The following is a 17240-nucleotide window of genomic DNA, read 5'->3' on the forward strand; positions in this document are numbered from 1 at the left end:
ATGTATCTATGACGTATATCTGACGTACCTATGACATATCTCTGATGTATCTATGAAAGCTTTCAGCCCGATCCGACCCTGTCAACTTCCATAATACAATGAAAGTTACAGGAGGTGTGTAAGACGAGCCAGAGGTCTGAGGACGGAAATGTCACCCTGAAACACAACAGTGTCATTTCACTAATGGCCATTGAGACTACTACACAGAACACTACAACCGCTGCCCCACCGCTGCCCGAGCTTGAAGTTTTAATATTCTCGATTTGGATATATTGTGCATCACTGTCAACCTTGCGCGTACCTGCTAAAGAAATGAGGCTGAAAGTACGTGAGGTGCCACGGAAACAAAACCCCAGCCCGGCAGCACGCCCGTCCTGGACCAGGCGGAGACATACCGAGGTAGAGGAGGACAGCATCAGTGGCCCCGCCCTATTGTCCTCCATCGAGAAGGTCACCAGAGGAAATACGGTCACGGTGCAACTGGATAACCCAGCCAATAGGACGTGGCTCCACTCTGACGTGGACAACTCGATCAGCTCTACACCCCGGAGCACAAAGGGTTACAGGATGGGCTCCGTCAATGGGCACGAAGCAAAACCTGACGGGAGTAAGGGAAATCTCAACGAGCAGGCTCTTGAGGTCCCTCCCGGAACCACCCTTCTGGGAATGCACACCTCCCAGCAGCCAAACCCTAGCCTGGTGGCCCGCCCGTACCGGACCAAGCGGAGACATTCAGAGGTAGAAGAGGACAGCACCATTTGTGGTGGCCTCATCGGCTTATGGTCCACCATCAAGAAGGTCATCGGCGGAAATACAGTCAAGGTGCAACAGGAGACCCCAGCCAGGAGTGCACACCTCCACGCTGACATGGACGACAACTTAATTACCTCTGTGCCCCGTAGCACCGGGGTTAGTAGGGGGGGCTCCGCCAATGGACAGGAAATAAACCATGACAGGAGTAAGAACACGAAGAACGAACCCCAGGAGGAGACCAAGGCCGTTGGGGTGCTCGCCAGCCCTCCCAGGAAGACCCCTCTGAGGACCATCTTCTCCCCCGTCTGCAACTTTTCCTCGCCAGTTAAAAAACTCTACTCTGGCTCATATTCCCCAAACGCCACTACCACCATGGACAACAAGCTCTACTCTAGCATGCCCCAAGATCCACAGATGCTAGCTCACCACATCCCAGAGGTGCCCCTTGAGCCAGAGGAAGGCTCCAGACCCGAGTTGGCCTATGTGGATGCTCCAAACAAAGTGCTACCAGAGGCCACCTATGAGGAGGACTGGGATGTCTTTGACCCATATTTTTTCATCAAGCACATCCCTCCACTCACTGAGGAGCAGCTTACTCGTAAGTCAGCCTTGCCACCAAAGACACGCAATGCGCCTGAATTCTCTCTGGTCCTAGACCTTGACGAGACACTGGTTCATTGCAGTTTAAATGAGCTGGAGGACGCAGCACTTACATTCCCTGTCCTTTTTCAGGATGTCATTTATCGGGTTTTTGTGCGCTTGAGGCCGTTCTTCAGAGAGTTCTTGGAGCGCATGTCTCAAATCTACGAGGTCATCCTCTTCACAGCCTCAAAAAGGGTGTACGCGGACAAACTCCTCACCATCTTGGACCCGAAGAAAAAGCTAGTAAAACACAGGTTATTCCGTGAGCATTGTGTCTGCGTCCAAGGGAATTACATCAAGGACCTTAACATCTTAGGCAGAGACCTCTCCAAGACCATCATCATTGATAATTCACCACAAGCCTTCGCCTATCAGCTCTCCAATGGGATCCCAATAAAGAGCTGGTTCGTGGACAAGAACGACAATGAACTTCTGAAGCTCGTTCCTTTCTTGGAGAAGTTGGTTGATATGAACGAGGACGTGCGCCCACACGTTCGAGAGCAATTCCGCCTGCAGGACCTGTTGCCCCCTGATTGAGTGCTGACATGAAATAGATGGACAGTTTTAGGAAAAACAACAATTTGGGATTATGAACTATAATACAGAGTTGTCACTTGAGACCTGCATGCCAAATGTGAGACCAAAGGGCTTTCCGAGTTACACTGTGGACAAATCTGTGGCACACACACACACACACACACACACACACACACACACACACACACACACACACACACACACACACTCAAACGTTATTTTTGTTGAGGACAAACCCAGGTAAATTCCTTTCTTTGACTCTGGGGCTGGCTTATGTCTCCTGCTTTCTGAAAGTAATTGAACATCTCCAGAAGATCTCCAACCGTACCACCCAGTCCCACATTGTGTCCAACCCTGCATGTTCTTATGCTGAGATTGTCTGATAATGATACCCTCTGGCTACAGTACAGTACAATTTAAATGGGAATAATATAGGCCTACCGAAGGAAATGTGTCTGTAGGCCTATAGCCTATGTTTAAAAAGAAAACACAACATGTATTTCCCATCCCAGCTGCTGTTTTGTCATACCTAGAAATGTATAATTAATAATAATTATGCAGTTCTATTTCTGATATTTTTTGTTTAATTTGGATAAGAATAAGGTATGTGATGTGAGGTAATTACGTCATAGGCCAGCCAAGTCCTGTGGACTTTTATTTTTTTAAATATTGTTTTAGAGCCTAATTTATGAGTTATGATGTCATTTTTTGTCAGACAAGTCTATGGACTTTAATGTTTGTTTAGGGCAGTAGAAGACATCATCTGGCTGATATAAATACACTGCCCTCACTGCACACCTAAAGTGTGATATATATATATATTTTTTAGCACCCTTGCCAGTGATAAGAAAGAAGTCAGCGCCCCTGTCTGGGTGCCTGATGCAGTGAAGTCTCATTCTTTAGTGTCTCACATAGTAGCCTGACAAGTGACAAGTCTCTACTTGTCTTGTCACTTTTTGAGGGGTGCTAGCTATATCCAGCTTTTGATGTCTGTCCACAAACTTTGTCCTACACAAACACATTAAATTCCCATTGACAATGAATGAATAATTTGTGTCTGAGCAAATAGACTTAAGCCCTCATTTATCAACCGTGCGTACGCCAAAATATGGGTGCACGCCGAAATTACCGACATTTTCGGCATTTACCATTTCTGCCAAAGCTTGAAATTGAACTTGACAAAGTTCAAAAGTCACGTCTGGTCGGGAGCTGTCGTACGCTTTGTCCTCACCTGTTTTTCTGTCGTAGAACGGCGGAGCAGCATTGTTTGACCAGCTGAGAGGCTGCCAAAGGCATCGAAGCAAGGCAAGGGAAGCGAACAGACAGGGTAGGCCTACAGCTTTATTTAATTCATGCAGGTTTATTTATTTAAGATACAACAAGTTGCAAGTTGCGTCTGTGTGCGTGCGTCTGTGTGTGTATGAGAGAGCTGGGGCAGCAAGTCCAGCGAGGGAAACCTGTAACCATGGTTTTCAGGTCGTATTGCAGTAGTTCATGTCGCAAAAACAAGCGCGTGCCAGATAGATTTCAGCCGTCACATTTATTAACGTCGGAACGAAATTAAGGAAGGATCAGCTGTTTGCGATCACTTTATAAATGCCGTGGCGACGTGGGTGTACTACGAAACCTACACTCGAATCTGTGGCAGATTTTACACTCAATTGATAAATGAGGGCCATAGTGTCTATTTTACGTCATGATGATCTACGATGTTAAGAGCGCCCCTCACTTCATAGGTGTGCTATATTTTATATTTATGTGTGCGGGTGTGTGACGATATCTATAGGTCCAAGTTTATCCATTAGAGCAGGGCTATAGTGTATAATAATGAATACACGGTAGCTGTTGTTTAAGTGGGTAGACTCACCCTTTTAAAGTTAAAAGTGCGGAAGAGAGACCCGAGGTGGAAAGCCTGGTGAGGCGAGGTTACCTAATAGCTATCCTCTCCTCTCAGTTGTCCTCTCCGTTATCAAAGTGAGGTTCGGGGACTCCCTGAGGTCCCTGATGGGGGTCCCCATGGGCTCCAACACTGGTTATTGAAGCGTGCACACACGCACGCACACATGCACCCACACACGCACAGGCACACACGCACGCACACATGCACCCACACACGCACAGGCACACACGCATCCTCCGAAACTGTTGAAATGTAATGAATGTGATTGCTACAACAAAACATACTAAGGCACTGGTGTGGTACTTCCTGGTTTACCAGAACGGGGTTCAACTCCCTGCAGTGTCCTGCTCAATGTGTTGTATTTACCGCATGTGCTCCGATATTTTCACCTTTTTTTTATCCTCCGAAATTGAGACAAGTCAAAATTTCAAAAAAGCATCATTTTTTGAAATTTTGAAAAAAAAATTAACCTCGTTTTTCATCATTTTTGAACATGGCCTATAGCCCCTACCGTACGGCATACTATAGCACGCCGTTTTTCATCATTTTTGAGGATTTGAAAAAAATTCAAAATTTCAAAAAACATGGGTTATAGCCCATCGTTTTTTGAAATTTAGATTTGTTTTTTTAACCTCGTTTTTCATCATTTTTGAACATGGGCTTTTTGTATGATAGTGTAATAGCCGGGAATCGAACCCTGGTCTCCCACGTGGAAAGCCAACATCTTAACCACTACGACAATTAGAGTTTTGAGGTAGTCAGGCTGAGGCTGTGAGCCACTGCTAGAATAGCAGTAAATGAAGCTCAATAACTAGCATTAAACTTTAGGAAGAGTGGGATTTGAACATGAACTCTCTGTGCTGAATAGCCCCTACTACAACATCACTCAGTAACATCTGCCTCTTTGTACTGTTGAAGCGATCTTTTGTATGTTAGCCTTCAGATAGTAAAGTTGAAAGAATCAAGAGTTGAACATAGACTCACGTTCATCAGAGTGTAACACCCAGGAATCGAACACAGGTCCCCTGCACTGAAGGCCAACATCTTAACCACTAAGCCAAAGCAACTGCCTATGGCTCAGGGGAGATATGAGACTTTTGAGGTTATCAGGCTGAGGCTGTGAGCCTTCAGTTAATACATCTCTAAATGTTCAAATCCCTGTTCTCCTATAGCTTTATAATGCTGGAGTGTTTCAACTTTACCAACTGAGGGCTAACACACACAATTACCAGGAGATGTTCACTGTGTGTCTGACTGATGGTGCAATGGTCTAATGATCAGTCTCTCTGTACGGACATTCTATGTTCAAGTCCCATTGCTCCTATAGCACAATGTTAATGTTTCTCATCCTCCGCAACACCCATTCTCATACACCGCTATACTTTTAAGTATGTTGCGGTAGAGAGAACGTCATCATTTTGGACCATGGGCTATAGCCCATACGATCATACGATAGCACGCCGTTTTTCATCATTTTTGAGGATTTGAAAAAAATGAAAAAATGAAAAAAACGATGGGTTATAGCCCATCGTTTTTTGAATTTTTGAATTAATTTTTTTATCCTCGTTTTTCATCATTTTGGACCATGGGCTATAGCCCACATCGTACGGCATACTATAGCACGGCGTTTTTCATAATTTTTGAGGATTTGAAAAAAAGTGAAAAAATGAAAAAAACGATGGGTTATAGCCCATCGTTTTTTTAATTTTTGATAAAAAAATGTATCCTCGTTTTTTATCATTTTGGACAATGGGCTATAGCCCATATCGTACGGCATACTATAGCACGCCGTTTTTCATCATTTTTGAGGATTTGAAAAAAATGAAAAAATGAAAAAAGCAACTGCCTATGGCTCAGCCATAGGCAGTTGCTTTGGCTTAGTGGTTAAGATGTTGGCCTTCAGTGCAGGGGACCTGTGTTCGATTACTGGGTGTTACACTCTGATGAACGTGAGTCTATGTTCAACTCTTGATTCTTTCAACTTTACTATCTGAAGGCTAACATACAAATGATCGCTTCAACAGTACAAAGAGGCAGATGTTACTGAGTGATGGTGTAGTAGGGGCTATTCAGCACAGAGAGTTGTTCAAATCCCACACTTCCTAAAGTGTAATGCTAGTTATTGAGCTTCATTTACTGCTATTCTAGCAGTGGCTCACAGCCTCAGCCTGCCTACCTCAAAACTCTAATTGTCGTAGTGGTTAAGATGTTGGCTTTCCACGTGGGAGACCAGGGTTCGATTCCCGGCTGTTACACTATCATACAAAAGAAGACCTCAACAACAGCGCTAAGAAACATCTGATTAATATGAGTCTGTGTTATTTAAACTTTACTGAAGGCTAACGCACAAAAGATCACTTCAAAATTACCAGGAGACTTTGCCTGAGAGTGTCTGACTGATGGTGCAGTGGTCTAATCATCAGGCTTTCAGTACAGACATTCCATGTTCAAGTCCTGTTCCTCCTACAGCTCAATGCTGCAGTAATTTGAACTTTTCAAGGCTTGAATAAAAAATAAAAACTCAAAAGCACCAGGAGACATCTACTGATTGCCCAAAGGTGCCTTGGCTCAATGGTGTGGAGCGCTTGACCCGTTGCCTCTGCTACAGACAGTTGGCAGGTTCAAGTCCCATGTCATGACATCAAGGTGCTGGAGGACCATCGGGAGACGGTGCTCTCTCCCCCTGTTTCCTGAGATGTAATGGTTGGGGCTTATGTCTGAAAGAACCCTGTCCAGCTAACCTTTTACCATGAAAATGTCCAATTTAACATAAATGGTAAATGGTGCATGCACAATCTCTGTAAAGCACCTTGGATAAAGGCACTACGCGCCTTTATCCAAGGTGCTTTACAGAGATTGTGCATTACATTCACCCATTCATACACCGATGGCAGCGGAAACCATGCAAGGCACCAACTAGCACATCGGGAGCAATTAGGGGTTCAGTGTCTTGCTCAAGGACACTTTGACAGTAACTCTGGGGGAGCCCGGGTTTGAACTGGTAACCTTACGGTTACCATCCAGGCACTCTACCCCTGAGCCACTGCCGCCCCACAAGGCACCTTGGGGCATTCAGCAGATGTCTCCTGGTGCTTTTGAGTTTTTATTTTTTATTCAAGCCTTGAAAAGTTCAAATTACTGCAGCATTGAGCTGTAGGAGGAACAGGACTTGAACATGGAATGTCTGTACTGAAAGCCTGATGATTAGACCACTGCACCATCAGTCAGACACTCTCAGGCAAAGTCTCCTGGTAATTTTGAAGTGATCTTTTGTGCGTTAGCCTTCAGTAAAGTTTAAATAACCCAGACTCATATTAATCAGATGTTTCTTAGCGCTGTTGTTGAGGTCTTCTTTTGTATGATAGTGTAATAGCCGGGAATCGAACCCTGGTCTCCCACGTGGAAAGCCAACATCTTAACCACTACGACAATTAGAGTTTTGAGGTAGTCAGGCTGAGGCTGTGAGCCACTGCTAGAATAGCAGTAAATGAAGCTCAATAACTAGCATTAAACTTTAGGAAGAGTGGGATTTGAACATGAACTCTCTGTGCTGAATAGCCCCTACTACAACATCACTCAGTAACATCTGCCTCTTTGTACTGTTGAAGCGATCTTTTGTATGTTAGCCTTCAGATAGTAAAGTTGAAAGAATCAAGAGTTGAACATAGACTCACGTTCATCAGAGTGTAACACCCAGGAATCGAACACAGGTCCCCTGCACTGAAGGCCAACATCTTAACCACTAAGCCAAAGCAACTGCCTATGGCTCAGGGGAGATATGAGACTTTTGAGGTTATCAGGCTGAGGCTGTGAGCCTTCAGTTAATACATCTCTAAATGTTCAAATCCCTGTTCTCCTATAGCTTTATAATGCTGGAGTGTTTCAACTTTACCAACTGAGGGCTAACACACACAATTACCAGGAGATGTTCACTGTGTGTCTGACTGATGGTGCAATGGTCTAATGATCAGTCTCTCTGTACGGACATTCTATGTTCAAGTCCCATTGCTCCTATAGCACAATGTTAATGTTTCTCATCCTCCGCAACACCCATTCTCATACACCGCTATACTTTTAAGTATGTTGCGGTAGAGAGAACGTCATCATTTTGGACCATGGGCTATAGCCCATACGATCATACGATAGCACGCCGTTTTTCATCATTTTTGAGGATTTGAAAAAAATGAAAAAAACGATGGGTTATAGCCCATCGTTTTTTGAATTTTTGAATACATTTTTTTATCCTCGTTTTTCATCATTTTGGACCATGGGCTATAGCCCACATCGTACGGCATACTATAGCACGGCGTTTTTCATCATTTTTGAGGATTTGAAAAAAGTGAAAAAATGAAAAAAACGATGGGTTATAGCCCATCGTTTTTTTAATTTTTGATAAAAAAAATGTATCCTCGTTTTTTATCATTTTGGACAATGGGCTATAGCCCATATCGTACGGCATACTATAGCACGCCGTTTTTCATCATTTTTGAGGATTTGAAAAAAATGAAAAAATGAAAAAAGCAACTGCCTATGGCTCAGCCATAGGCAGTTGCTTTGGCTTAGTGGTTAAGATGTTGGCCTTCAGTGCAGGGGACCTGTGTTCGATTACTGGGTGTTACACTCTGATGAACGTGAGTCTATGTTCAACTCTTGATTCTTTCAACTTTACTATCTGAAGGCTAACATACAAATGATCGCTTCAACAGTACAAAGAGGCAGATGTTACTGAGTGATGGTGTAGTAGGGGCTATTCAGCACAGAGAGTTGTTCAAATCCCACACTTCCTAAAGTGTAATGCTAGTTATTGAGCTTCATTTACTGCTATTCTAGCAGTGGCTCACAGCCTCAGCCTGCCTACCTCAAAACTCTAATTGTCGTAGTGGTTAAGATGTTGGCTTTCCACGTGGGAGACCAGGGTTCGATTCCCGGCTGTTACACTATCATACAAAAGAAGACCTCAACAACAGTGCTAAGAAACATCTGATTAATATGAGTCTGTGTTATTTAAACTTTACTGAAGGCTAACGCACAAAAGATCACTTCAAAATTACCAGGAGACTTTGCCTGAGAGTGTCTGACTGATGGTGCAGTGGTCTAATCATCAGGCTTTCAGTACAGACATTCCATGTTCAAGTCCTGTTCCTCCTACAGCTCAATGCTGCAGTAATTTGAACTTTTCAAGGCTTGAATAAAAAATAAAAACTCAAAAGCACCAGGAGACATCTACTGATTGCCCAAAGGTGCCTTGGCTCAATGGTGTGGAGCGCTTGACCCGTTGCCTCTGCTACAGACAGTTGGCAGGTTCAAGTCCCATGTCATGACATCAAGGTGCTGGAGGACCATCGGGAGACGGTGCTCTCTCCCCCTGTTTCCTGAGATGTAATGGTTGGGGCTTATGTCTGAAAGAACCCTGTCCAGCTAACCTTTTACCATGAAAATGTCCAATTTAACATAAATGTTAAATGGTGCATGCACAATCTCTGTAAAGCACCTTGGATAAAGGCGCTACGCGCCTTTATCCAAGGTGCTTTACAGAGATTGTGCATTACATTCACCCATTCATACACCGATGGCAGCGGAAACCATGCAAGGCACCAACTAGCACATCGGGAGCAATTAGGGGTTCAGTGTCTTGCTCAAGGACACTTTGACAGTAACTCTGGGGGAGCCCGGGTTTGAACTGGCAACCTTACGGTTACCATCCAGGCACTCTACCCCTGAGCCACTGCCGCCCCACAAGGCACCTTGGGGCATTCAGCAGATGTCTCCTGGTGCTTTTGAGTTTTTATTTTTTATTCAAGCCTTGAAAAGTTCAAATTACTGCAGCATTGAGCTGTAGGAGGAACAGGACTTGAACATGGAATGTCTGTACTGAAAGCCTGATGATTAGACCACTGCACCATCAGTCAGACACTCTCAGGCAAAGTCTCCTGGTAATTTTGAAGTGATCTTTTGTGCGTTAGCCTTCAGTAAAGTTTAAATAACACAGACTCATATTAATCAGATGTTTCTTAGCGCTGTTGTTGAGGTCTTCTTTTGTATGATAGTGTAATAGCCGGGAATCGAACCCTGGTCTCCCACGTGGAAAGCCAACATCTTAACCACTACGACAATTAGAGTTTTGAGGTAGTCAGGCTGAGGCTGTGAGCCACTGCTAGAATAGCAGTAAATGAAGCTCAATAACTAGCATTAAACTTTAGGAAGAGTGGGATTTGAACATGAACTCTCTGTGCTGAATAGCCCCTACTACAACATCACTCAGTAACATCTGCCTCTTTGTACTGTTGAAGCGATCTTTTGTATGTTAGCCTTCAGATAGTAAAGTTGAAAGAATCAAGAGTTGAACATAGACTCACGTTCATCAGAGTGTAACACCCAGGAATCGAACACAGGTCCCCTGCACTGAAGGCCAACATCTTAACCACTAAGCCAAAGCAACTGCCTATGGCTCAGGGGAGATATGAGACTTTTGAGGTTATCAGGCTGAGGCTGTGAGCCTTCAGTTAATACATCTCTAAATGTTCAAATCCCTGTTCTCCTATAGCTTTATAATGCTGGAGTGTTTCAACTTTACCAACTGAGGGCTAACACACACAATTACCAGGAGATGTTCACTGTGTGTCTGACTGATGGTGCAATGGTCTAATGATCAGTCTCTCTGTACGGACATTCTATGTTCAAGTCCCATTGCTCCTATAGCACAATGTTAATGTTTCTCATCCTCCGCAACACCCATTCTCATACACCGCTATACTTTTAAGTATGTTGCGGTAGAGAGAACGTCATCATTTTGGACCATGGGCTATAGCCCATACGATCATACGATAGCACGCCGTTTTTCATCATTTTTGAGGATTTGAAAAAAATGAAAAAATGAAAAAAACGATGGGTTATAGCCCATCGTTTTTTGAATTTTTGAATTAATTTTTTTATCCTCGTTTTTCATCATTTTGGACCATGGGCTATAGCCCACATCGTACGGCATACTATAGCACGGCGTTTTTCATCATTTTTGAGGATTTGAAAAAAAGTGAAAAAATGAAAAAAACGATGGGTTATAGCCCATCGTTTTTTTAATTTTTTATAAAAAAATGTATCCTCGTTTTTTATCATTTTGGACAATGGGCTATAGCCCATATCGTACGGCATACTATAGCACGCCGTTTTTCATCATTTTTGAGGATTTGAAAAAAATGAAAAAATGAAAAAAGCAACTGCCTATGGCTCAGCCATAGGCAGTTGCTTTGGCTTAGTGGTTAAGATGTTGGCCTTCAGTGCAGGGGACCTGTGTTCGATTACTGGGTGTTACACTCTGATGAACGTGAGTCTATGTTCAACTCTTGATTCTTTCAACTTTACTATCTGAAGGCTAACATACAAATGATCGCTTCAACAGTACAAAGAGGCAGATGTTACTGAGTGATGGTGTAGTAGGGGCTATTCAGCACAGAGAGTTGTTCAAATCCCACACTTCCTAAAGTGTAATGCTAGTTATTGAGCTTCATTTACTGCTATTCTAGCAGTGGCTCACAGCCTCAGCCTGCCTACCTCAAAACTCTAATTGTCGTAGTGGTTAAGATGTTGGCTTTCCACGTGGGAGACCAGGGTTCGATTCCCGGCTGTTACACTATCATACAAAAGAAGACCTCAACAACAGCGCTAAGAAACATCTGATTAATATGAGTCTGTGTTATTTAAACTTTACTGAAGGCTAACGCACAAAAGATCACTTCAAAATTACCAGGAGACTTTGCCTGAGAGTGTCTGACTGATGGTGCAGTGGTCTAATCATCAGGCTTTCAGTACAGACATTCCATGTTCAAGTCCTGTTCCTCCTACAGCTCAATGCTGCAGTAATTTGAACTTTTCAAGGCTTGAATAAAAAATAAAAACTCAAAAGCACCAGGAGACATCTACTGATTGCCCAAAGGTGCCTTGGCTCAATGGTGTGGAGCGCTTGACCCGTTGCCTCTGCTACAGACAGTTGGCAGGTTCAAGTCCCATGTCATGACATCAAGGTGCTGGAGGACCATCGGGAGACGGTGCTCTCTCCCCCTGTTTCCTGAGATGTAATGGTTGGGGCTTATGTCTGAAAGAACCCTGTCCAGCTAACCTTTTACCATGAAAATGTCCAATTTAACATAAATGGTGCATGCACAATCTCTGTAAAGCACCTTGGATAAAGGCGCTACGCGCCTTTATCCAAGGTGCTTTACAGAGATTGTGCATTACATTCACCCATTCATACACCGATGGCAGCGGAAACCATGCAAGGCACCAACTAGCACATCGGGAGCAATTAGGGGTTCAGTGTCTTGCTCAAGGACACTTTGACAGTAACTCTGGGGGAGCCCGGGTTTGAACTGGCAACCTTACGGTTACCATCCAGGCACTCTACCCCTGAGCCACTGCCGCCCCACAAGGCACCTTGGGGCATTCAGCAGATGTCTCCTGGTGCTTTTGAGTTTTTATTTTTTATTCAAGCCTTGAAAAGTTCAAATTACTGCAGCATTGAGCTGTAGGAGGAACAGGACTTGAACATGGAATGTCTGTACTGAAAGCCTGATGATTAGACCACTGCACCATCAGTCAGACACTCTCAGGCAAAGTCTCCTGGTAATTTTGAAGTGATCTTTTGTGCGTTAGCCTTTAGTAAAGTTTAAATAACACAGACTCATATTAATCAGATGTTTCTTAGCGCTGTTGTTGAGGTCTTCTTTTGTATGATAGTGTAATAGCCGGGAATCGAACCCTGGTCTCCCACGTGGAAAGCCAACATCTTAACCACTACGACAATTAGAGTTTTGAGGTAGTCAGGCTGAGGCTGTGAGCCACTGCTAGAATAGCAGTAAATGAAGCTCAATAACTAGCATTAAACTTTAGGAAGAGTGGGATTTGAACATGAACTCTCTGTGCTGAATAGCCCCTACTACAACATCACTCAGTAACATCTGCCTCTTTGTACTGTTGAAGCGATCTTTTGTATGTTAGCCTTCAGATAGTAAAGTTGAAAGAATCAAGAGTTGAACATAGACTCACGTTCATCAGAGTGTAACACCCAGGAATCGAACACAGGTCCCCTGCACTGAAGGCCAACATCTTAACCACTAAGCCAAAGCAACTGCCTATGGCTCAGGGGAGATATGAGACTTTTGAGGTTATCAGGCTGAGGCTGTGAGCCTTCAGTTAATACATCTCTAAATGTTCAAATCCCTGTTCTCCTATAGCTTTATAATGCTGGAGTGTTTCAACTTTACCAACTGAGGGCTAACACACACAATTACCAGGAGATGTTCACTGTGTGTCTGACTGATGGTGCAATGGTCTAATGATCAGTCTCTCTGTACGGACATTCTATGTTCAAGTCCCATTGCTCCTATAGCACAATGTTAATGTTTCTCATCCTCCGCAACACCCATTCTCATACACCGCTATACTTTTAAGTATGTTGCGGTAGAGAGAACGTCATCATTTTGGACCATGGGCTATAGCCCATACGATCATACGATAGCACGCCGTTTTTCATCATTTTTGAGGATTTGAAAAAAATGAAAAAATGAAAAAAACGATGGGTTATAGCCCATCGTTTTTTGAATTTTTGAATTAATTTTTTTATCCTCGTTTTTCATCATTTTGGACCATGGGCTATAGCCCACATCGTACGGCATACTATAGCACGGCGTTTTTCATCATTTTTGAGGATTTGAAAAAAAGTGAAAAAATGAAAAAAACGATGGGTTATAGCCCATCGTTTTTTTTATTTTTGATAAAAAAATGTATCCTCGTTTTTTATCATTTTGGACAATGGGCTATAGCCCATATCGTACGGCATACTATAGCACGCCGTTTTTCATCATTTTTGAGGATTTGAAAAAAATGAAAAAATGAAAAAAGCAACTGCCTATGGCTCAGCCATAGGCAGTTGCTTTGGCTTAGTGGTTAAGATGTTGGCCTTCAGTGCAGGGGACCTGTGTTCGATTACTGGGTGTTACACTCTGATGAACGTGAGTCTATGTTCAACTCTTGATTCTTTCAACTTTACTATCTGAAGGCTAACATACAAATGATCGCTTCAACAGTACAAAGAGGCAGATGTTACTGAGTGATGGTGTAGTAGGGGCTATTCAGCACAGAGAGTTGTTCAAATCCCACACTTCCTAAAGTGTAATGCTAGTTATTGAGCTTCATTTACTGCTATTCTAGCAGTGGCTCACAGCCTCAGCCTGTCTACCTCAAAACTCTAATTGTCGTAGTGGTTAAGATGTTGGCTTTCCACGTGGGAGACCAGGGTTCGATTCCCGGCTGTTACACTATCATACAAAAGAAGACCTCAACAACAGCGCTAAGAAACATCTGATTAATATGAGTCTGTGTTATTTAAACTTTACTGAAGGCTAACGCACAAAAGATCACTTCAAAATTACCAGGAGACTTTGCCTGAGAGTGTCTGACTGATGGTGCAGTGGTCTAATCATCAGGCTTTCAGTACAGACATTCCATGTTCAAGTCCTGTTCCTCCTACAGCTCAATGCTGCAGTAATTTGAACTTTTCAAGGCTTGAATAAAAAATAAAAACTCAAAAGCACCAGGAGACATCTACTGATTGCCCAAAGGTGCCTTGGCTCAATGGTGTGGAGCGCTTGACCCGTTGCCTCTGCTACAGACAGTTGGCAGGTTCAAGTCCCATGTCATGACATCAAGGTGCTGGAGGACCATCGGGAGACGGTGCTCTCTCCCCCTGTTTCCTGAGATGTAATGGTTGGGGCTTATGTCTGAAAGTACCCTGTCCAGCTAACCTTTTACCATGAAAATGTCCAATTTAACATAAATGGTAAATGGTGCATGCACAATCTCTGTAAAGCACCTTGGATAAAGGCGCTACGCGCCTTTATCCAAGGTGCTTTACAGAGATTGTGCATTACATTCACCCATTCATACACCGATGGCAGCGGAAACCATGCAAGGCACCAACTAGCACATCGGGAGCAATTAGGGGTTCAGTGTCTTGCTCAAGGACACTTTGACAGTAACTCTGGGGGAGCCCGGGTTTGAACTGGCAACCTTACGGTTACCATCCAGGCACTCTACCCCTGAGCCACTGCCGCCCCACAAGGCACCTTGGGGCATTCAGCAGATGTCTCCTGGTGCTTTTGAGTTTTTATTTTTTATTCAAGCCTTGAAAAGTTCAAATTACTGCAGCATTGAGCTGTAGGAGGAACAGGACTTGAACATGGAATGTCTGTACTGAAAGCCTGATGATTAGACCACTGCACCATCAGTCAGACACTCTCAGGCAAAGTCTCCTGGTAATTTTGAAGTGATCTTTTGTGCGTTAGCCTTCAGTAAAGTTTAAATAACACAGACTCATATTAATCAGATGTTTCTTAGCGCTGTTGTTGAGGTCTTCTTTTGTATGATAGTGTAATAGCCGGGAATCGAACCCTGGTCTCCCACGTGGAAAGCCAACATCTTAACCACTACGACAATTAGAGTTTTGAGGTAGTCAGGCTGAGGCTGTGAGCCACTGCTAGAATAGCAGTAAATGAAGCTCAATAACTAGCATTAAACTTTAGGAAGAGTGGGATTTGAACATGAACTCTCTGTGCTGAATAGCCCCTACTACAACATCACTCAGTAACATCTGCCTCTTTGTACTGTTGAAGCGATCTTTTGTATGTTAGCCTTCAGATAGTAAAGTTGAAAGAATCAAGAGTTGAACATAGACTCACGTTCATCAGAGTGTAACACCCAGGAATCGAACACAGGTCCCCTGCACTGAAGGCCAACATCTTAACCACTAAGCCAAAGCAACTGCCTATGGCTCAGGGGAGATATGAGACTTTTGAGGTTATCAGGCTGAGGCTGTGAGCCTTCAGTTAATACATCTCTAAATGTTCAAATCCCTGTTCTCCTATAGCTTTATAATGCTGGAGTGTTTCAACTTTACCAACTGAGGGCTAACACACACAATTACCAGGAGATGTTCACTGTGTGTCTGACTGATGGTGCAATGGTCTAATGATCAGTCTCTCTGTACGGACATTCTATGTTCAAGTCCCATTGCTCCTATAGCACAATGTTAATGTTTCTCATCCTCCGCAACACCCATTCTCATACACTGCTATACTTTTAAGTATGTTGCGGTAGAGAGAACGTCATCATTTTGGACCATGGGCTATAGCCCATACGATCATACGATAGCACGCCGTTTTTCATCATTTTTGAGGATTTGAAAAAAATGAAAAAATGAAAAAAAACGATGGGTTATAGCCCATCGTTTTTTGAATTTTTGAATTAATTTTTTTATCCTCGTTTTTCATCATTTTGGACCATGGGCTATAGCCCACATCGTACGGCATACTATAGCACGGCGTTTTTCATCATTTTTGAGGATTTGAAAAAAAGTGAAAAAATGAAAAAAACGATGGGTTATAGCCCATCGTTTTTTTAATTTTTGATAAAAAAATGTATCCTCGTTTTTTATCATTTTGGACAATGGGCTATAGCCCATATCGTACGGCATACTATAGCACGCCGTTTTTCATCATTTTTGAGGATTTGAAAAAAATGAAAAAATGAAAAAAGCAACTGCCTATGGCTCAGCCATAGGCAGTTGCTTTGGCTTAGTGGTTAAGATGTTGGCCTTCAGTGCAGGGGACCTGTGTTCGATTACTGGGTGTTACACTCTGATGAACGTGAGTCTATGTTCAACTCTTGATTCTTTCAACTTTACTATCTGAAGGCTAACATACAAATGATCGCTTCAACAGTACAAAGAGGCAGATGTTACTGAGTGATGGTGTAGTAGGGGCTATTCAGCACAGAGAGTTGTTCAAATCCCACACTTCCTAAAGTGTAATGCTAGTTATTGAGCTTCATTTACTGCTATTCTAGCAGTGGCTCACAGCCTCAGCCTGCCTACCTCAAAACTCTAATTGTCGTAGTGGTTAAGATGTTGGCTTTCCACGTGGGAGACCAGGGTTCGATTCCCGGCTGTTACACTATCATACAAAAGAAGACCTCAACAACAGCGCTAAGAAACATCTGATTAATATGAGTCTGTGTTATTTAAACTTTACTGAAGGCTAACGCACAAAAGATCACTTCAAAATTACCAGGAGACTTTGCCTGAGAGTGTCTGACTGATGGTGCAGTGGTCTAATCATCAGGCTTTCAGTACAGACATTCCATGTTCAAGTCCTGTTCCTCCTACAGCTCAATGCTGCAGTAATTTGAACTTTTCAAGGCTTGAATAAAAAATAAAAACTCAAAAGCACCAGGAGACATCTACTGATTGCCCAAAGGTGCCTTGGCTCAATGGTGTGGAGCGCTTGACCCGTTGCCTCTGCTACAGACAGTTGGCAGGTTCAAGTCCCATGTCATGACATCAAGGTGCTGGAGGACCATC

At 43.3% G+C, this 17240-nt stretch overlaps 1 protein-coding gene across 1 annotated transcript; it reads left to right on the top strand.

The window, feature by feature from the left end:
* Positions 1-312: 312 nt before the first annotated feature.
* Positions 313-1932, top strand: LOC310877771 (CTD small phosphatase-like protein 2; the record flags this gene model as incomplete). Its single annotated transcript, XM_083791720.1, has 1 exon — positions 313-1932. The coding sequence occupies one exon, from the start codon at positions 313-315 to the stop codon at positions 1930-1932; it is 1620 nt and encodes a 539-aa protein (XP_083647846.1).
* Positions 1933-17240: the final 15308 nt, after the last annotated feature.

This window comes from Protomyctophum parallelum, assembly GCF_964188405.1.
Source record: "Protomyctophum parallelum genome assembly, chromosome: 20".
Lineage (NCBI taxonomy): Eukaryota > Metazoa > Chordata > Actinopteri > Myctophiformes > Myctophidae > Protomyctophum > Protomyctophum parallelum.